The sequence below is a fragment of the Zosterops lateralis genome (assembly GCF_965231275.1).
Source record: "Zosterops lateralis genome assembly, chromosome: 27".
NCBI lineage: Eukaryota > Metazoa > Chordata > Aves > Passeriformes > Zosteropidae > Zosterops > Zosterops lateralis.
The window spans coordinates 6,395,705-6,417,010 of NC_139787.1; the positions used below are offsets into that span (position 1 = coordinate 6,395,705).

General features: G+C 53.4%; 1 protein-coding gene across 14 annotated transcripts; it reads right to left on the bottom strand.

The window, feature by feature from the left end:
- Nucleotides 1–1,790: 1,790 nt before the first annotated feature.
- TPM3 (tropomyosin 3) lies at nucleotides 1,791–20,603 on the bottom strand. 14 transcript variants are annotated; one of them, XM_083879114.1, is made up of 11 exons: nucleotides 20,420–20,603; nucleotides 19,942–20,067; nucleotides 14,403–14,536; nucleotides 13,482–13,599; nucleotides 13,166–13,236; nucleotides 12,297–12,372; nucleotides 11,187–11,249; nucleotides 10,963–11,032; nucleotides 9,120–9,198; nucleotides 7,263–7,326; nucleotides 3,504–3,616 (listed from the first exon to the last, which is right to left on the bottom strand). In XM_083879114.1, exons 1-11 carry the CDS (start codon nucleotides 20,531–20,533, stop codon nucleotides 3,539–3,541), a joined length of 993 nt encoding a protein of 330 aa, XP_083735240.1. In that variant the 5' UTR covers nucleotides 20,534–20,603; the 3' UTR covers nucleotides 3,504–3,538. The 14 variants fall into 14 exon arrangements, with proteins under 14 accessions (XP_083735244.1, XP_083735246.1, XP_083735243.1 ...); XM_083879108.1 differs by lacking the exon at nucleotides 12,297–12,372 and adding an exon at nucleotides 11,725–11,800 and having other exon boundaries at nucleotides 3,524–3,616; nucleotides 20,420–20,594; XM_083879115.1 differs by lacking the exons at nucleotides 3,504–3,616; nucleotides 12,297–12,372 and adding exons at nucleotides 4,398–4,463; nucleotides 11,725–11,800 and having other exon boundaries at nucleotides 20,420–20,593.
- Between the last annotated feature and the right edge of the window lie 703 nt (nucleotides 20,604–21,306).

Below are 21,306 nucleotides of genomic sequence, written 5' to 3' on the forward strand. Positions count from 1 at the left end.
GGGCATGGGGGGGTTTGGGTCAGTTCATCACCAAGATTTTCTTCCACTGCTCTGGGAGAGGAGTCCTTCCCCTGTGAGACCGTGGGGTCTCTCCCATGGGAGACAGTTCTCCGAGAACTTCTCTGGCATGAATCCACTCTCATGAGCAGCAGCCATACCACACCTGCTCCAATGTGAATCCCTCCCCAAGGGCAGACAGTCCTCCCAAAACTGCTGTGACCTGGGTCTCTCTTGCCACAGGAGAATTCCTCCAAGGACAGGCTGCTCCAGCCTGGAAGCAGGGCCCTCTCTCTCCTACAGGTCTTCCACTGGATCACAGCCTCCTCCAGGCATCCATCCACTCTGGCTTGGGCACCTCCCCTAGGGCTGTGGGTGGATCTCTGCATCCCTCGTGGATCCCCATGGGCTGTGGGTGGATCTCTGCATCCCCCATGGATCCCCAGGGGCTGCAGGGGCACAGCTGCTTCACCATGGTCTTCATCATGGCCTGCAGAGGAATCTTGGCTCCGCCTCCAGGAACACCTCCTCTCTCTTCTCCACTGACCTTGGTGTTGCCATATTGTTTTCCCTCACATGTTTTCACCTCCTCCTCCTCTCTAATTAAGAGCAAAAATCTGTGACTTTGTTTTGATTTTCTTCTTAAATATGTCATCACAGAGGCTTTACCAACCTCTTTCATCAGCCCAGTTTTGGTCAGCAGCAGGTCCATCTTCAGAGCCATCAGCCATTGGCTCTGCTGGACATGGTGGGAAGCTTCCAGCAGCTTCCCACAGGAGCCACCTCTGTGGCCTTCTTGCTGCCAAAACCCTGGCTGTGCAAAACCAATACAGGGATGTTGGGAAGAAATTTTTCCTTGTGCGAGTGGTGAGGCCCTGGCACAGGTTGCCCAGAGCAGCTGTGACTACCTCATCCCTGGAAGTGTTCAAAGCCAGGTTGGATGGGGCACCTTGTGACAGGACTGGGCCCCTTTCTGTGAAATTTTCTCTAATATCAAATGTAAACCTCCTCTGGCACAACCTAAGGCCATTTCCTCTTGTCCTGTCCCTTGTTCCCTGGGAGCAGAGCCTACCCCCTTGTGGCTGCACCCTCCTGTCAGGGAATTGTGCAGAACCATAAGGTTCCCCCGAGCCTCCTCTTCTCCAGGCTGAGCCCCCTCAGCTGCTCCAGGTGCTCCAGCCTCTTCCCCAGCTCCATTCTTTTCTGTTTGCACTCCAACCCCTGAAGGTCTTTCTTGCCATGAGGGGCCCAAACTGATCCCAAAGTTTGTGGTTCCTCAGCAGTGCCTAGCACAGGGGACAGGCACTGTCCTGGTCCTACCACCACACCATGGCTAGTACAGGCCAGGTGCCCTTGGCCTCTTGCCCACCTGGGTACCCACCCACTGGCTTATGTGCAGCTGCTGTCAACTAGCACTCCCAGGTTGTTTTCCAGCTCTCCAGCCTCTTTTTCCTAAGCCTGGAGCACTGCAGCAGGTTATGGTGACCTAAAGACAGTACCGGGCACTTGGCCTTGTTGACTGTCACACCATTGGCTTTGGCCTACAGATCCAGCCTAGACGGATCCCTCTGCAGACCCTTCCTGCCCTCCATCAGATTAACACTTTCACACAACTGTGTCGTCTCCAAACTGACTGAGGAACTTATCACCACAGTCCTGCTTTTGCACTCCTGCTCTGGGAAGTGCTACTTACCCTAGGCCTGGTCTCACCCTCAAGGAATGGGCATGTACACTAGTCTTCCTCCCCATCCCCATCCCCTAAAAGTCCACATAATAAGGCTCTGCAGTCAGCAGCCATGTGAAAGGATCAGGTTTTATTTCAAAAGACAGTAACATCATTTTTCAATTTAGTATCAAAACACTGGATAGGGTTTTTGTCTCCAGATTGGCCCCAAAAACTGCTACAACCAAGCAGCATGCTCCAACCAGAAGCTACACACTGTAAGTGTGACATTGTCACACTCACGCCTCACAACCACAACACATCAGCAATGCACAGCGAGATGGCTTGTAGTCAATTAAGACAGTAAGAGCAGTCCTGGGCAGGAGGGAAGGCTTGGCTCCCTCTCTCCAGGTAGGCAAAAACACTTCTCCAAGAACACAAGGCTGTTGTACTTAAGCTGTTAAGTGTAACCCAGTGATGAGCAGTGAAGCTTGGTGTGTCAGCACTTAGTAAAGGCAAAGGCAGCCCCAGGGTAGCAATGGGTTACACGGACAGTGGCTTCTTATGCCCTTCAGGTGTGCAGGGGAAGGGACACAATCCCTGTGAAGGTTCAATTGGTTCAATTGTTCAGATGACTGGCTTGGCTTAAAAAACTCCAAATCAACCCCCCCCCCAAAAGATGCCTTTCACCCACAACACAGAGTTACCTTAAAGCTGAAAAACTGAACCGTGCTTTTGGCAAACAGCTCCTGGAAAGGAAGTTTTCCCAACAGGCTTTTTTCCCCAGCCTGGCTACTCTGACTCGCAGCCAGACTCATCATATCCATTTCCTGCCCTGCGAAAGCAGGGTGGCCCAGAGCCGATTAACTGAAGGTTAATACCAAATTTTAAAGCCAAGAGCTTTGAAGTGTAGCTCACCAGCCTCACACGTTATTTGGAATGTTTATAATGGTTGCTACAAAAAAAGGTAGTTACAAAATGTGTACATCTCAAACATGCTCTCCAAACATTATTGCATTGTTTATTTCCCTTAATGATGCTGTTTGAAGCTCTGCCCAACCTGGTGGCCTCTAACCCTGGAACAGAGATTTGTGTTTCGTCAAGTTGGCAACAGAAAATAAATTCTGGTCCCAGGGTTAGAGGGCAGCAGCAGCTGGGCTGGCATCTCATGGCAGAGGCAGTGGCAGTGGCAGGGATCCATTACATCTCGTTCAGGTCTAGCAGGGTCTGGTCCAGCATTCTTTGTGTGCAGAGATGCTCTTCTTTGGTGGATTTCAGTTTATCTGGCAGGAAGCAAGAGTCAAGAATTACAAATCAGCATCAAACAACCGTGAGTTCTTTGCCAAAGAAAGCTTGTGCCAGCCCCTTCCCCACACACTGCCGCAGCGATCCTTGGACCAGAGTGCCTGGCTGGGTGCAGCTGGAAGCTCTGAGGTTACCTGGCTTGTGTGTAGCCCTTGCCTCTCATACTGCTGGTGCTCCCAGTCAGTATTGCCATGGTGGACCTTTAGCCAGAGCTCTAGGCAGTGTTTCACATGCAGCCATCTTTGACTGCAGCCAGCTCTTCCCAGGGCTTCCACACCTCCACAGCTGACACATGTGGCCTAGCAAGGCACCCAAGAGCAACACACACTTGAAAAACATTCCCTGGACCTACAGCTGGTTGTGCCCCCCTTCCCCGCAGCACAGGGCAGGGATGCCAAACCCAGCAGCAGGGAGCAGACCGCCAGACTGGAGGGCAGTGGGGCAGGAGCTGGGGCAGTGACAGACAGAGTGAGGAGCAATGGAGCTGCACCCTGCCCGACACTACAGGCAGCTGTGCAGTCAGTTCTCACATGTTCCTTAAGGCAGGAGGAGAGCAGATCAGCAGCTAGTGCTCTAAGTAGGCTTTACTCCAAAGGTGAGCCCACCCATATCACTGGAGACATCCACACGATGGGACGCTGGACAGACAGGCTGTAGAAAAATGTCTTTTAGGTACAGGCAGATTCCCAAAGCCACTCCCAACCTCCCCGGGGCCACAAACTGTGCACAGAGAGAGAACAGCCTTCCTTGAGCATGACCAACAGCAGCATTGAAATACTCCCTGCAGGCACCCAGGACACGGCTTCAAGCTGTGCATTTTGGCACTTGCTGTCAAGATGTCTGTGAGCTTTCCCAACCCATTTCAGGGCTCTGCAGCTGCACTGGGGTCAGGCCTGGGAAATTACTGCTGCCCCCAAAACCTTCTCAGTTAGGAGTCCCCTATATAGGTATGTACTGCAGGTGCGCGGTGTCTCACAGACCACAAGGTCAGTCATTTATTGGTAGAAGCCATCATTCCATGCACCACAAAATCCTACAGTCATTCAGCTAATAGTGAATTAAATTGTAGCACTTGACAGGCAGCTTCAAGCAGATGTAAGTCTAATTTCACCCCACCCCTCACTTGGGGGGTGTAGCTATTCTGGTTCCGTGGAGGAGCCAGGCAGGACCCCCTGGACAAGCAAACAAGACTGCTCGAAAAACAGCCAAGTCTGGGGGTGACTTCACCAAGAACAGAGGTTACCTTGATATATTAAAAAAATGCTTAAATAAATTACAGGATAAATCCAAGTGCCTCATTAAAAAGCAGCAATTGCATAAAATTCACAAGTCTGCCAGTCTTAATGATCAGATTTCACTGTGGTCCACAGTACTGGTGGTCGCAATAAGCTTGTTTAATGGGATTAGTGGGCCCCTTCTCAGTCACACAGATCATGCAGCGTTAACTTCAGCTCATTAGAGAGCAGGCGGTTTTTCTCAAGCTGGCTGTACAGGCGCTCTGCAGCAGCGATAGGATAAGAGAAACAAGAGGAAGAGAGAAAAGAGAGAAAGGGAAGGTTAGTAGAGCACCAAGATGAGCACATCAAAAAAGCTGTCTCCATAATGTGTGCTTCTGAGGACAGCCTGGACTATTCCCAAAGGTTTGTCTTTCTCTAACTTGTGCTTCAGCTTAGAAGATCACAGAGGAAACCAAGTGTGGGCAGAAGTGAAAGTGCTGCCAAAGATGTGCAAAGGCAAAGAAAGGAAAAGGAGACATCAGAAGAACAGCCTGCAGGCAGGGCTGGGCTGGACCCCAGCAAGGACAGAGATCTGGGATGTGCTTTAAGCCTGTGGAGCACATTGCAGAAGCGAGTCCTGCCCCAGCTGTACCAGAAATAGCTTCCAGAGGGAGCCACACCACACTGCAGTGGGATTCATAGGGTTTGAACAGCAGGACAGGCACACCAAGAACTGAGAATGACAACACCTCATCCCTGGCCTGGAGGACTCCTCTGATAACATGCCTGGTGCCACACTAACAACCCAGATAGGACTGAAGACAGCCAACTGCTTCAGGTACAGGACAGAAGGACTTTTGGAGCACAGGGTCCTCTTCTACATCTGCCCCAGAACAATTCCATGAGCAAGGCACAAGCTGCCACTGCCTCTAGAGCCTCTATGCCTCTCCATTCCCTGTCCTTATAGCCCCACAGAGGTCTAGCAGCCACACACATTCTCAAGACTCATGCCAAGCACTCATGCTCATCAGCATGTTTGGTCCCCTTCCAGGATCTGTCACTTCTCAGGGCTAGGTGGCCAATGTCCTGCCACACAGCCTGTCAGCCACAACTGGCCACTACAGAGAATACATTCAGCATCTTTCCTTGCTCATTTGCATGGACAGCTTCTCCTAGCCTATCAGCTCCAATTCCTGCACTTGGGGGAATTCCAGGCAGTGAAAAAACCTTACACATCATCTTCCAGCCTGGCAGAACCACCTGCAGTGACACATAATGTGTTGCCTCTGCTGGAGGAGTGAGCCTAGAGCACAGCCTTGGCCCTGGGCTTCCACTCTAATCCTTGTACTATGAGGTCCTAGAACTCTCAGGCACCCTCTGAAAGGGAGCTACACCATTCCTTATTGCTTTCAATCTTGGAATATTTTGCTCTTGAACAAGACCTAGCTGGGTAAAATTCCAGAAAGTCGAGCGGTTTACATGGAGTAGTCAAAGCATGTCACCCTACCCAGAGTCTCCACTCAGTCCCTCCAGTGTAACACCTGCACACAGAGGGGGAAGCTCAACTTCAGCTTCACCCTCAGCTTCTCAGTCCTCAGAACCTGCTCTAACTGCACCTCACTCTGCAGGAGAGGGCAGTAATGCTGATTGATTGTCTCTTCTTTAAAGCCACCAAGAGACCAAGGCACAGGCAGAGAAGCCAGTGATTTTTGTCCTACCACAATCTGGAAGTTGAGGAAATTGTGGGTATACAGCATCCTGGCCCATGCCTTGCACAACAGTTATTATTGCTACGAGGGACTCTGGGTCTCCCAAGCGGCAGAGGATGAGAATGAACCGTGCTTAGTAGAACTTGGTGCAACAGCTCAGAGCTTTCAAGCAAACATTCCTGCTTGTATACAGGGACCTGATGATTCACCCACACAAGGGCAGCAGACTGGAATGTTTAGCATGACTAAACTTTCCAGACTTCAGGAACAGCACACCTTTCCAGGACTGCAGCAGCTATGCCATGTTTGGCCTGCTCCCTTCTCTGCCCAACCCCAGGGCAGCCTCACCAGCTATCTGCCACTCAGAGTGCCCCAGGATGTGGGGAGCCCTAGGACCTGGACCTCCTGGTCAGTTAACCTATGTTTGCAGCACTCCCACATCACAGCACGGTTCACAGTAACCAGCCTGCACAGGCCCAGAAATCCAGTTAGACCAGATGCCTCCAAAACCTCTTAGGGTAAACATTGCATCACCCACTCACATACTCATCCACTACCCAGAGTGGATTCCTTCCAGATGAGTGGGGAAAGGGCCTGCCACAGCCCAGCCTTAGATAACATTCCCAGGAACACCACTGTGCAGAGAAGAGCCACCAGCTCCCCACAGCAAGAGTCGGGATGCAACCAGACCTCCCCATAAGGAGAGAGGCACTTCCCGAGGGCAGGTTGCCTCCCACCTGCTAACAATCACAGAAGGGGTGAGGTTGAAAAGGACTGCTGTGGATTATCTGGTCCAACCTCCCTGCTCAAGCAGGGTCATCCCAGAGCACAGGATTATATCTAGATCATTCTGGAATACTTCTAGTGAGGGAAACTTCACAACATCTCTGGGCAATCTGCTCAGTGCTCATTTACCAACACAGGAAAGAAATTCATTCTCATGTTCAAGTGGAACTTCCTGGGCATCAGTTTCTATGTGTTGCCTGTCCTACTGCTGGACACCACTGAGCGGAACCTGTTCCACCCTCCCTTCAGACACTGACAGATGATGATGTTCCCGTTGTCTTAAGAGCTGACAACGGACAATGGAAGCCTTCATGTTTACAGAAGGCCCTGCCTCTTCCACAGGATCCAGATCCTCAACGCCAGCTGCAGTTGGGTTACTGAAGAGTTCTGGGTTCTTGGTTTGTGCTTAGAGGGCACAGCTACTGCCCCACATCCCAGGAGAGTCAGCCCACACTTGGAAATTCCTTGAGTGCTGCCTCCCTTCCCCACCCAGACCTGCCACCAAAGACAGAGTTGGGGCAGATGAGTGTGCCTAGATTATCCTGACTGCCAGTGCTGTCATGTAAAGACCAGAAGGACACAAACCTGAGAAAACCACGGGAAGTGTCCCATCTCATCAGAACTCTGCTCACGAAGGGCTCTTCGGGCACTGTGGCAGATGAACCGATCCAGAAAGGAAAAAACATTTGACTAACCACCATGAGGCAGCACATACTGTTTTGAGAGGCTGACCAGTGTTTATCATACCAGATCAACTAGCAACAGCACCAGTGGTGACACATGCCAGGCATTCACAGCCCACTGCCAGTGGCAGTGCTCAGTGGGAAGCTCTTTGCCACGCTCCTAGAAGGATGCTGCAGCCCTCAGCCCCTGCATGGGGAGGGGTCTGCAAAAGATTCCCTGGCTCAGATGCTCACAGCCCTGCTGCAGTGCCTTGTCATTCCTGAAGCAAAAAGTTTCACACTCAACCAGTTGTGCCCCAGTAGAGACCAGCCAGAGCTCACATAGTATTTATTGGCTTCATTACCCTGGCTAACGAGAATTGGGTGTGTGATCTCCCACTGCAAGCCAGCATTTGGCAACTGGTGCTGGTGAACCCTCCAAAGCAGGCAGGAATAAGGAGTGTCTTCAGTCAGGCACAGCTCCAGGGCTCTCTGCTGCAACCCCCAGCCTTCTGTTTGACCCCACAGGCCCTGTCTGCAGAGCTGCCATCACATCTGGGAGCCAGTAACACACCTCAAAGAAAAATCCAGCATGCTAGTGAGGTCTGTGTTCCACTGAGGGTGACACTGGTTTGAAAGCAATGCTGAAACAGTCATTCTAAAGCAGCAAATGGTCACTAGAAACCCATTTCTCAAAAGCAACAGCCATTTATGCAAGAACTGTTTTCCTTAAAAAAGGTGACATCATGCTCGAGCAAGAGACAAGAGAAATACAAGAAAGAGCTTTATGGCTCCACACAAGATATGCAGATGAGAATAACATCCTCCCAGCCAGCTCCCCCGACACGGAAAGGGCAGCCCCTCAGAGCAGGCTGTGTCTGGCACATCAGGTCACACAGAGGGAGCTTTGTTTGGGAGCAAGTGCAGCAGAACGGGGAGGGGGGGCTGCTGCTGCTGCTTCTGTTCTTTACAGCACCCATTCCCAGGGACGCCCTGTGCACAGTAACTGGAAAAAGGTACTGGAATTCAGAGTGAGATGATGAGAGCGTGAATGCCGGGTGCAGATGCAGAACAAGCCACCAAGCAGAGAGACAAATCCAAAGTGGAGTTTGGAATCACAAGACCTATCTGTGTGAGACAGAAGGAGACACCAATTTTAAGAGAAGCTTCAATGTTTGTGCACAGCAAACTCTGCTTAGGAAACTTTGGGACACTTGTGTTAAGGCTCTTCTCTGTGGAGTGAGGACCTGGTCTCTCCTGGGTTAGTGCAAGGACCAGATGGAGCAGTTGTTAGTAGCACCCACTGCAGATCTGAACACAAAGCTAAGGAGTGAAGTTGCAAAAACACACAAGTTCAGCTACTTCCACAGATCAGTTCATGATCCAGCCCATCTCGAGCCTATTGTGACAATTCCTAAGGAATCCACCTGAGCACTATCCATAGCCTCTTCCAGAACGAATCTGAGACCATGGCCCAATGGCTCCAGCAGATGACAAAGGAATATTTCCTGAGAAAGCCTTTCTCAGTGAGAATGGGAATTGCACTCAAATTTAAGTCAGAACCCTTTCAGGCCAGCACAGCACTTGGTTACACATGCAGATCACAAGGACCTAGAGTTAGAGGATGGCATGCTGGGGACACCTTGGGCAGATCTGTAGAAGTAACCTGGACGGCACAGCACCGTCAATTCTCCAACTATGGAAACCACAGCAAACCAAGCAAGCACTGGTGGTCCAGCCTGCTTAAGCGAGAGGCGAACACCAGCCAGCTCATATTTACATGGAAGTCATGTCATTCAGGGCGTGGTCCAGTTCCTCACTAATTGCTTTGTACTTCAGTTTCTGGGCATAGAGCTCATCTAGAAGAGGTTTAGGAGGAGAACAAAAGGAAAACAATGAGGGAAGGCAAAGGAGTTCTTCCAAAATTCTGGGGCAGGAAAAGCAGGATGGGATTCATGAACTGAGGAAAATGAAGTTAGATGTGGAGCCATCACAGCTCTGTGTTCATCCTCAACAATGAAAAGGAGGGTTTCAGCTGCTTGAAAACCAACTGACCCACAAGTGTGTTCCAGGACTACAATCCAGCTCCAAGGGCAGCAGAGCCAAGCACTAAAACCACATCACCTTGTAAAAACAAGCTGTCCAGCTAGGTCAGCAGGAACTAGTGTCAGGAGCAGCAAGGAAAGGAAACTCCATCCACTTAGGGAGAAGCTTGTTACACCTAAGGAGAGTGCTGATAATTGAGGTACTTTGTTCTCACCTGTGTCTCAATGCAAAGACTGGCTTGGGAGAAGTCAGTCATGTAATAGAGCTGGGCATCAGAGGAAATTCCAATCCTGCAGGATGCAGTGAGGTCAGGGAGCAGACTGGCCACACCAGTGTTCTCCATCAGATAATGGAGCAGACAGGCAGCTCTCCGCCTCCAGGGAGGGGCAGGCCTGGAACTGTGCTGATGCATCCCCGAGCCCTGCAGAGCTGGCACAGTCTGCTCCAGCTCTGGCTGCCTGGGCAATAATATAGCTGGGCATGCTGTTAACAGCCTCACAGAGCCTGGGGTACTTTGTCAGTTGTCATAAACTAGGTCACCTCAGCAGCAAGGCTGTAGACCAGAGCCAACTCTCAATCAACAGGTTTCAAGGGGAGAATACAGGGATTTGGAAGACTTTTTGCAGTTCCAAATAAAAGCTTGTCCTGGATCATGAGGTGGGTCAGACTGCTGCTTGGCTGCAGTTCTGGAACAGCTCAGCTGACACCATCGCTATTTCTAGATTATAAACCTCCAGAGTGCCTCCAGACAGTAGGATGGTGCTTTCTACCTCCAAGACCTGGCACTAAAACACCACAAAGGCACACCTGCGGTCAAGGTAGAAGACCTGCAAGGGTTTTGGTTTACCAGCACCACCACTCCAGCCACAGCAATTCACAGAAGGAATCTGGCCACAGTCCCAGATTTAAGGGAGGGGAGGCAGCTGAAACCTTCTCCTTCTGTGGCTTGGGGCAAGGTTCCTGGCCTCAGGAGTGTTCCTGAAGAATTGTGTGAAAGAGTGGGAGGAGGAAAGGAACCCCTTCTTGGCACAGGCTGACTCCTCCATGGACTGAACTGCTGGCGATTTAACCTCGATTCAGGACTCACACTGGGGAGTCTGAGTCTTCACAGGGGCTGTTTCAAGACTCACTGACTCCCCGCAGTTGACTTGCAAGACGCCATTTGCAGTAGCCAGCACATGCATGACGTTCTGCATGCAAGGATATTATTGTGATCAATTCTTACAAGTTCAGGTGTTTCTTTCCTATGCCACTCCTAAATTAATTGGATTAAGCTGGAGCACAGGGATCTAGTTACATTCCTGAGGACATCACTATCAAAATATACCAGCTATCTAGATAAGGCCAGGTGTCTGAAACAAGAGCTTGAGACCTGCTGCAGCACAGCTGGAGAACTATTTTCAGAGCAGAGGCACAGGGCAGGACTCTTGCTAAGCCTCACCTTGGAGGCCAAGTCAGACTATGCTCCAAGTAATGAGGAGCACAGCAGCCTCTCCGCTCTCCAGCTACCCAAGAGATAGCCCTCCTTAGCTTCTCCCTCAACACACATTCCTTGCTTTCCTATCCCCAGAATGTACCTTCCAGATCATCAATGGTCTTCTCCAGCTTCGCTACAGAGCGTTCAGCAAATTCAGCACGGGTCTCCGCCTGCCAGACAGAAATAAGCAGTAAGCAGTTAGCGCAACAACTCTACAGCAAAAGGCATCAGTCCAAGGATATGGAGTTTCCCACCCTTCACATCTCTTCCCAGTCAAGCTGAGGCCAGCTCACTCAACTGGGCCATCCTGACACGGTCACTCACCTCTTTGAGTTTATCAGTCAGAATCTTGATCTCTTCTTCATATTTATCCTCTTTTTGAGAGTACTGTGGAAAAGGAGTCAGCAGTCAGCAGCCCCAGATACCTCCCTCTCCAGAGAGCCCACAACTACAGAGGATGACATAAACACCTCACAGCAGCACATATTCTGACAGAACCTTCTAACTGGGAGTTATTCACATCCTTACCCAAGTCCAACAGGACTGAGTCAGGTGGCACATCTCACATCATGCATGGAACACAAACTTGGATGCAGAAAAATTCTCATCTTAACATTTTAGCAGCTTAAACATCCTGGCTGATTGAGTCTGCCCCAAGGCAGGGAAGGGTAGTCAGGCTTCCCACACTCCAGCTTCCATGGCCCTCCAATGAAATATGTTAGCCCTCCCAGCAGAGCAAGCACAGCGCTCCTGGCTTGCTTAAGATGTAGTTGAATCATTTTCACCCCAGTGGGTGTTTTGCTGTTTACACACCCTGCTAGCACAACAGCAATGTTTCTGGCCCTGGGACACGCAGCCCTACCTTCTCAGCCTGAGCCTCAAGAGACTTGAGATTGTTGGTGACATTCTTCAGCTCCTCCTCCAGCTCGGAACATTTACTGTGGGGTTTTGTAAGGAAAGGGAAAAAAAAAAAGGAAAAGAAGTGGGAGGGAAAGACAGGAGACAAGAAGTGAATCCACGTGCAGGGAAGATCAGGAAGTTCTTTAGGAGACTGTCTGAGATAAGACTGGATAAGACCCTGCTTTGAGACACCTGTGCAGAAAGCAAGTTCCCTTTTTGCCTCCAAGCTCATGTTTGAAATATTCTGCCAGCACATGCACGGGGCACAGAGCTGAGCAGTGAGATGCTGACACAGGTTTCTGCCAGACTTGGAGTCTCCAAGAATAAGCTTTTCAATTAGTGTGCTGTATGGAGGGAAGCTGTTCTGATGGACAGAAGGACAGCCACCACCACTCAGACAGGGATATTTATGGGCAGAGAATACAGAATGTTCCAGGAGAGAGAGAGAGTGAGATGCAGTTAAGCTGAGGGGAGGAGCATAGTGAGGAGACCACGAGTTCTGGTTTAATGGTTCAAGAAGGGAAAGGTTAGTACCTTTTCTTCGGCAACAGACAGACACTTCAAGTTCTGCTCCATCACTCTGATCTGCTCCTGCAGCTCCCGGCAATGACTGTTAGTGACGGTCACACAAGGGCACAAGCCAGGTGGGGGCAAGGTCAAAAGGAGCACCAAAACCACACCACCACAGAGCAAAAAAGGGGGTGGGGGGAAACACAAAGAAGTCATGGTCACAACATGCATATCTGGGCAGGAATCACAGTGCTGCTGCTGCTGCTGCTGCATACACACCAAATGTGTTAGACAAGGCCCAGAGCACGGAAAGGCCCTGACAAGCTCCTCAAGCTAAAGCATCTGGACACCTGAAAGGAGCCTGAGCCCAAACACCAGGATTTGTGTCTCTGCTCTGAGCAGAGGAAGCCCAGATTTCTGCTCAGCGGTGAAGAAGCCTGTAGTGGTTACTGCAAATTCTTGGAGAGGCCCAGAGATCAGCCTCGACCACAACTCTGCCCTTGCCCACCCCATACGCCACTTTAGCCCCTGACCCAAGAGGCCTCTGCCACTTAGCTCAAGCACTGTGCTCTGTAGCAACATGAATGATCTTGTGACTGCACACACAAAGCAGTGTGGGTGAATACTGAAGAGAAGAAGTCTCTCCAGCCTCCATGACTAGGGAATCTCTCCATGCAAAGGGGCAGAGCATCTCCACCCAAAGCAAATCGTATCACCAACTCCATATCCTAGGAGGAGCAAATCCCGTTTCAAGGAGGGAAGTGCTCTCATCCCTTTCCTTCACGGAACTAAACCCATCCTGTGCTTCAGGCCTTGTGTAACAAGGTTAGCAATGCAATGTTAGTTCTCATGCAGAGGCAGACCTGCCAAGTACATATAAGCAGACTACTCACGACTCTGCAAGCTCAGCTCTCTCTTCAGTACGCTCCAGATCTCCTTCAATGATCACCAATTTCCGAGCAACCTGGAAAGGAGAATCAGAGTCAAGGGGAAGGAGGATAGTTTTGCACTTGTAGGCTCTGCATAGCAGTGAAAGGAATGGAAGGAATGCCTGCAGGAGCCCGGGAGCTGTTGGAGGCTTTTGACCAAGCAGAGTTCTGATGTAGCTCTGCTGAGAGCCAGGCTCTGCTCCTAGGTTTGCTGTCAGCAGGAAGAGGATTCAACTCTCCTGGCCCAGGTCAGTCGTACTAGAGCACCCAAGAGTCTCACCTCCTCATACTTCCTGTCTGCCTCCTCTGCAATGTGCTTGGCTTCTTTGAGCTGGATCTCCTGCAGTTCCATCTTCTCCTCATCCTTCAGAGCTCTGTTTTCAATTACTTTCATGCCTCTGCCCAAAAGCAAGCACAGCGAGAGGAGGTATGTAAAACAATCTTTGACAAGCCAGCAGTGCAATGAGTTTCAGAGCATTAACAGCACAGCCTTGGAAGCACAGTGCTTCCCAATAAGCCATGATTCCTCTGAATGCAGATGGTGGCACAGGAAGAAAGAGGACGCTGGGCTGATGTGAATACAGCAACCTCTATTGCTTGGAATTAACTGTTCCTTAGAACATTTCTCCAGCAGAGCACCAGGTTCCCAGGCAAAGGGAAGTGCAATGCTGCTGAGAACAAGCCCAGCTGTCTTAGGGATTCAGCACAGCCAAGTCAAGCACTTCCCCATCTGGAAAGCAGGAAGAGCCAAGCCTGTCTCTACGGCAGGCCACCGGCTGGGTCAGGCTGCTCATGGTGAGTGCACGAGGAAGCACATCAGACAGCTGGAAGTGGACCATTCCCCTCTGAATCACAGGCCAGGTCAGGGGACATCTGCCAGTTAGGGAGCCTGCTGTCAGAGGCAGATGGAAAAGAAGCTCCCCCATCAGCAGCCACCTTTACAATGGTGTCCCTGAATCCATTTATTTCTCCTTCTTCTACATGGCACTTCCTCGCTCCCTAGCCTCAGGTTCCAGGACACTCAAGGCCATCAGCAGCCTCAGGTTCATCAGCACTGTTTTAGCTGCTCTGCATAAGCAGGCACCGACTCCCACATCCAGCCTTGATGTGGGATCTTTCTCCTGCACTCTGGGAAGCACAAAAAGTTGATGGCACTAAATATTCAATGTTTGGCAGAGTGCAGGCAGGAGTCCTTGCTCACCTTTCGCTTTCATCTGCTGCTTTTTCTGCCTCTTCCAGCTTCTGCAGAGCTGTAGCAAGGCGCTCCTGAGCACGGTCCAACTCCTCCTCTACCAGCTGGATACGGCGATTCAAAGATGCCACTTCTGCCTCAGCCTGGAGGGAGCAGAGGAGGGTACTCAGCCTGTGCAGCTTTACCAGCTCGGGTAGGGCAGCTGAAATTTGCCATTGAGTCAGGAGCAGCATACAGGAGCCCAAAGCAAACCCAGGATACTTTAGGCTTTCTCCCAGAGGCAAGCAGCACACTTAGCTCTGCAACACTTCCTGCACACTTTTTCTGAACAGTAGCCTTCCTGCAGACTTCTCACTGTCAGCCTGCACTGCTCTGACAGTTTAATGAGGAAGTGACTTACACCAAGGGCTGCCTCTGTAGCTGCTGGGATCCTGCTGGGATCCTGACAGACCATTCATCATAGCCCTGTTTATCCACCACGCCAGAGCGTGGTGACAACTGCCACTTAGCAGAGAATCAGTTTACTGGTGTGATATGGAGATGAGTTACTTGAGGCAAACCCTCTCATCAACAAGGTGAGAAGGATTAATATGTTCAGGGATGAAGCTGTATTGGGTGCTGGCAGGCTGGGCTGGTCACAGGTGCTGCTCAGCCCCATGGCTTGTCACTGCAGTGCCCACAGCCCCAGCAGAGAGCCTGCAGTCCTTGAGGCTTCCTTTCACCCAGCAACTCACTAACAATCCAGAGAAAAAGCAAAAGCTTTCTCCAGTCTTGAGACAGGTTGAGGAGGCTGTTCCCCAGCAATAGCTGCCTTGGTTCAGTCATACACATTGGGAGCAGGTGAAACTGCTAACAGCCTGCAAACATTTGCCAGAAATATGACTGAGGCTTTAAGGAACTGGCATAGATCAGAGGCCATCCCACCCCCCAACCACTGCAATCCATGTCCTAGTCAGCCTCCAAAGAGGCCACAAGGTACAAGCCAGCCCCCATGGCACTGTGCTGGCAATAGAGACGGTGGGGAACACAGACCATGCAGATTTGTGCTCAGTTCGTCATTCATGTGGCAGAGCCACTTGCTTGTGCTCAGTAAGGCAATACAGCACTGCCATCACCCTCTGGCTTGCTCCAATGTTGAGTCAGAATGCAGCCAGGACAGATGTAGAGGACAGGAACCGCTCTTCAGTGTTGCTGAAAACAAAGCCCCTCAAGGCCAAGGATGAAAATCCCTTCAGTGGCACTCCTCTTCTGGATCAGACCCAGATTAAACAGTCAACTAGAGACTTGCTGCAATCTTTCTGGGACCCTGGGGGCATGACCTGATTGGCCATGAGGCCCCTGCTTACAGCCACATCCACATTAATACCAGCCAAAGCCCAGGAGAGCCCAGATGCTTTAGGGACTCTGACACCCCATGGGAGCCCCCTTGGGGAGTCCAGAATCCTGCTCCCCAACAGGATTACAAAGGCAGGCAGGAGTGCAGCCATTCCAGGGCAGGACTGTGATCTTCTGCAAAGACATAGGCACATGACAGACAAACATGAAATACCCCAGCTGCACATAACAAAGCATCCAAGCTGGACACACTGCTCCTCACCACTGCTCCTCACTGGCTCGGAGGAGGGAGGAGCAGAGTGATGAAAGGCACCAGTGTTAGAGTGGGGCCAACAGCAGCTGTGCAGTTGTGTCCCATTCCCAGAGGGACTGTCTGAGCTCTTCCTGCTACTGGCACTGAAGCACCACTGGCAGGTTCCAAGACCAGGCTGGGACAGCACAGAGGAGTTCCCATGCAGGTTCACCCAACTCTGGAGAAGTCCACACGCCTTTGGTGCCCAGAGCTAACACCCACCCTGCTGAAAGGGGAAGTGGTCTGCCTGAAGAGGAATGCAACAATACCTTAAACAGAACCAGGAAGGAGGCAGCCTGACCCGCATCTTTTCCCTATTAAAGGGGCTACCAACTGTTGAAGGTGGAAAATCTCCTCCTTCCTTCTCCCAGGCAACAGAGACACACCATTACAGTGGGCCTCCACTTCTTGACCCTCTGAACTGCTTCACTTAGCCCTGATTTCCTGCAGGCAGTGTTCAACCCACCTAAAAACCAACCTTCATTTTGAGGAAGTGTCTCTCCCCTGCTTCAGAAGAGCCCTTACACCTCCTGTTCTGCTGCTTCTCTCTAGATACAGATGAAACTGTCAGGCTTTCCCAGAACACAGGATGTCACTTCCAGGCACCCCTGCTACATACAAGTGGCACATTCCTGTTATACTTCCTTCAAGAAGGCAGCTCTGAGCCAGGCAACACCTGGAGCCCAGCAAATCAAGTGAGAAGCTCATCCAGGCCTTCAAGACTCACCATTGCTGCCCCAAGAGATTCAAGAGGATTCTCCAGGACCCAGGGCGAGGCAAGCCCTGGGCACCATACTGGGAGCACTGATTGTCTCCCCTGAAGGAGGTTCAGGGAGGTGGGAGAAACACATCTGTATCCATGACAATGCTCTATTGCAAGGAGCATTCCTTATGTGGCTGCAAAGAAAGGGCCAGCTGAGGCCTGGGAGTGGCAGGAGCTTCTGCCACGGGCCTGGGCAGCAGAACCCGATCCATCCCCCGCAATGCCACAGCACTGTCACGGACAGCTCAGGCACTCAGGGGGGAGTGCTCAGCTTCAGGCTTCGAATGCAGCAAAGTCACTGCAAATTCAACGAGACTCACACTTAGATTCGCGCAAGGACCTGCCCCGTGTCATCTCAATCCCTGTCCCCCAAACGCCACTAGCCTTGCCTGTGTCCCAGACCAAAGGAGTCGGCCACCTCGAGGTCCTGCCCGTGTCACCTCATCCCTGTCCCCAGCCTTTCCGGTGTTCCCAGCCCGGCAGTGAGCGCGAGCGCTGCCAGCTCAGATCCTGCTGTCGTTGATCCCTCCTCCCTTTCAGGCAATGCCACCCCAGCCCATCTTCCCCCGCGGCTGCCGGTCCCAGGGGCAGCGGAGACCCCCGCTCGCCGGGATCCGGGCCGGATGCGGAGTCTGGGAGTGCTTCAGAAGGCTCTGGCGCTGGCCATATCCCGAGGGAGCCCGCTCATTCCTTCCATCTTACCCGCGCAGCTCCGGGCTCGGGGCCGCGCAAGATGGCCGGGACCTCCGCCTCCCCGGGCCGGGCATCCTCCTGCTGCTGTCTGTCCCGGGACACCGGTAACAGCGAAACAACGACAAGCCGATTCCCCCGGCCTCGTGTCTGCACCACGGACGGGACCCAGGGACCCAGAGAGAGCCACGGACACAGAGGGAGAGCCCCGGTCCCAGCGGACACTTCGGCCCGGGTCGGCATCTCGCTGGCACTCCCCCAGCTCGGAACGTCCCCCGGCCCCGGGCGCGCCGCCCATCCGGCTCTGCCCCCGCGCGGCGGCCCGGCGGTACCTGCTCGCGGTTGCGGCGCTCGGCTTCGACCTCCCGCTGCAGCCGTTCCGCCCGCTCCTCCGCATCGTCCGCCTGCTGCTGCAGCACCTGGATCTTGCGCTTCACCGCCTCGATAGTGGTGGCCCCGGCCATGCTCGGTCCCTCCGCTCCAGCCCCGCCACCCCCAGACACCGGGACCGCGCCCGGAACGGCCTGTCGGAAATGACGTCACTTCCACCCCGCCCCGCGGGCGCGTTACCAGGGAGATGAGGAGCGGCCGCCGCGCCCGGGGCGTGGCGGGGGCGCCGAGACCGGAACTAGCGGGAATGGAGGGCAACGGCACTGAGCGGGGGACACACACTGGGATCGGCCCTAGTGGGACGGGAACACGCGAGAACGGGGCACCGGCACCGGGCCAGGGGGGAGCACCAGAGTCTACCCCACGGCCACCTGGGTCTACCGGGACTCGCCCCATATGGGCGTGGGGGCACCGGGACTGGCCTCATGTGTCACAGGGACCAGGCACAGTCTCACAGGGCCCGGAGGATCCACCTGGCCCCACACGGGCTTCCCTGCCCTGCCCCACGCACCCACCCTTACACCCGCCCTGCTCCGTTGTCGGACTTCCCTCAACCCCGCCGGCATTTGGGCACGGCCCCGCCCGTCATTGGGGCACGGCCCCGCCGCGGGTTCAAGCACTGCCACCCCTGGATAACCCCCAGACTCTGCCGGGGCCAGGAGCCCGGAGCCCTGGAGCAGATCTGCCTTCCCAAGGACAGGGCTGTGGCCGCCAGGCTCCCACTCCACTTCCATGTGCGAAATCCCAATGGTGCAACAGCCTGAGCCAAGGTGAAAACCCTTCTGTCTTCAGGGCAGATAACACTGTGAAGATCAGCATTTGTCAGACCTGGGAGCTGTGTTCTTCAGTGTCATGAGGATCATGGAGCCCCCCCAAGAGCTCAATAAACGCATCACCGAGTGCTGTTACTGCTCTCATTCCCCACAAAGCCTATTCAGCAGTGCTTCAAGCATGTGGATAGAAGGGAAAGGCTCCGGGCTGCTGGCCTGAAACCCTCAGCAGCCAGGCAGGTGGAGGCTGCAGGAGCATTTGCCTGGGATGGCACGTATGGTACAGCATGTTTCCAGGGATGAGGTAGGAATTGAAAGAGCTCTGTTGGACTAGAAGCACCTGGGAGGCAGCTCTGCCTTTTCAGTGCTTCCAAGGTGCAAAAATCCCAGAGCCAGGGGGACAGTGGGGGACCCCCATGGGCCACCCTGGGGGAGCAGCAGCCAGGAAAAGGGGGTCCAGGTGCACAGAGGGGGATCCACGAGGAAACAAGAGGGGATGTGGTGACAGCAGGGAAAATGCCAACAAGGAACAGAAGGAGGCAAGAAGGGTGTGAGGGAGGGAAAGGGCTCCCAAGAACTCTGCAGTGTTGTGCTCAACACAAACTGATTCCAGTGCAGGGCTGGTGACAGGGACCTGCAAGCAAAGCTGCAGGGTGACAGATGTCCCAGGGCTTTGGAGCTCCCAGTGAGAGCAGCCCAGGTGCTGTGCTGGGGCTCAGGCACTTCCCCACAAGCACGGTGGGAGAGGACGGCTCCTGCCTTCTCTGCGTCAGAGCTGGGCTGCATTGCTCTGACACTGGAACCCGGGACATCCCGGCCCCACAAGGACTGCCAGGTCCTGACAGGTGATGAGCGGGGCCTCATGCCTCGTGATGGCAGAAGAGCAGCCACTGGATGAAACCCTGCACCGCTCGCACCATTGTTTTCCTGGAAACAGCGGACAACAATAGTCTGGCTGTGCAATGCTAACGCTGCCCATAAGCCCCCACCCGCAGGGGAATGAGAGCTCCCCCGTCCTCCTTTTTCTCAGAGCTGGGCTTCTCCACCCCCAGCCGTGACTCAGAGCTTCCTGGGGACACGTGGACCCCATATCCCGCACTTGATGGGCTGCTCACTGCCCGGCTCTGCCCTCCGGATACGTCCTTCACAGGGCCATTCTCTGCTTCTAGACACCTTCAGAGCTTTACCGGGAGCACACTGAGCCTGATAGAGAACTTTCTGGGTTCCCAAGGCGTAGGGAAGGGCTGCAGTCCCACCAGGAAGGGGGGCAAGGCAGCACCCAGCTTCCACCCTGCACCCCATACGTACGTCTGCCGCCTTCTTCTCTGCCAGCTCCAGCTTCTCCTGGGCATCTTTCAGGGCCTCAGAGTACTTGTCCAGTTCATCCTCTGTCCCCTTTAGCTTCTTCTGCATGGCAGCTAGCTCATCCTCCAGCTGGAAGAACAATGGTGTTACCACAGATGGACACCACTCTGAACCTCTGCATCCCAAGAGAGTCCTGCCTGTCCCATCCCAGGCTCAGGTCTGCCCCATGACATCCTTCCTGCCCCATCCTTGGGACCACCTCTGCCCCTCAGTGTCCATCCCTTTCCCACATCCCACCAGCTGGTAGGGAGCAAGCCGTGGACAGCCCTCGGGGTGCTCTTGAGCTCTGGAAAAGTGGCAGCTGTTGCACTCTCATACCCCAGGCAGGGTCTCTGTTGAGTCTGGACTCAGCATGAACCAACACAGGCAGAAGCCACCCCCCAACACCCCTGGGCTGGGGGGCTCTTGCTGTCTGCCCTACCTGCTTGCTCCGCTCCTCCGCCTGCTTCTGCTCAGCCTCTGCCTGCTCTGCCCTGTCCAGGGCATTCTCCTTGTCCAGCTTCAGCATCTGCATCTTCTTCTTGATGGCCTCCATCCTTGATGGGACACAGGCAGTGGTGGGCAGCGGGATGTATGACAGACAGTGGGTGGGTAGGGTAGCTGTTTTGCCTGTGCCCCACTGACCATTTATCAGCTCTGCCCAGCACAGGGGCTTTGCCTTTCTTGGGCTGACCCGCCTCCCCACCTTCCCAAAAAGTCTGTGCTCGGGACCCATTGTGCATCCCAAGGGCTCTGGGTCATCACAGCCTTATTTGGGTTCCTGAGGACAGCTGGGGCGTTATAAAAAGCAGCAGCAGGTCTGTGAGAGGGGGTCCTGCATTGTCCCAGGTGCCCCCTCCCCCCATGCAACGGGACACCCTGGCTGGTGCCCAGAGCGCTTCCTCAGGATGTTCAACTGGGTCTGTGCAGAACTGGCACAAAGTCCTTGCCCTCCATTTGCCTTTCTGGGGGGAGCTTAGGAGTTTTGGTGGCCCTGGGCTGACATTTACCCCTGCCCGGGGGTGGCATTGAAAAGGGCAAGATTATCCTGGTGCTATTTTGGGGGCAGGGCTTTGGCCGAGAGTGTTTGGCTCTGCAGGGAGCAGCAGGGCAGAGCCCCTCTGGGAGCCTGCTGAGCCCCGAACCCAGCTCCAGCCGTGCTGGTGCTTGGTGCTGAGGTGGAGGATGCTGTTGGCAGCTGGAGGAGCAGATTCCCTGGGTGCAGGGAGGAATTCTCAGGGCAAGAGGTGACACTTCGCCTGCAGCTGATGGGCCTTCTCATGCACAGAGATCCCATTGGCCCTATAAATCAGGTTCGGTTCTCACATG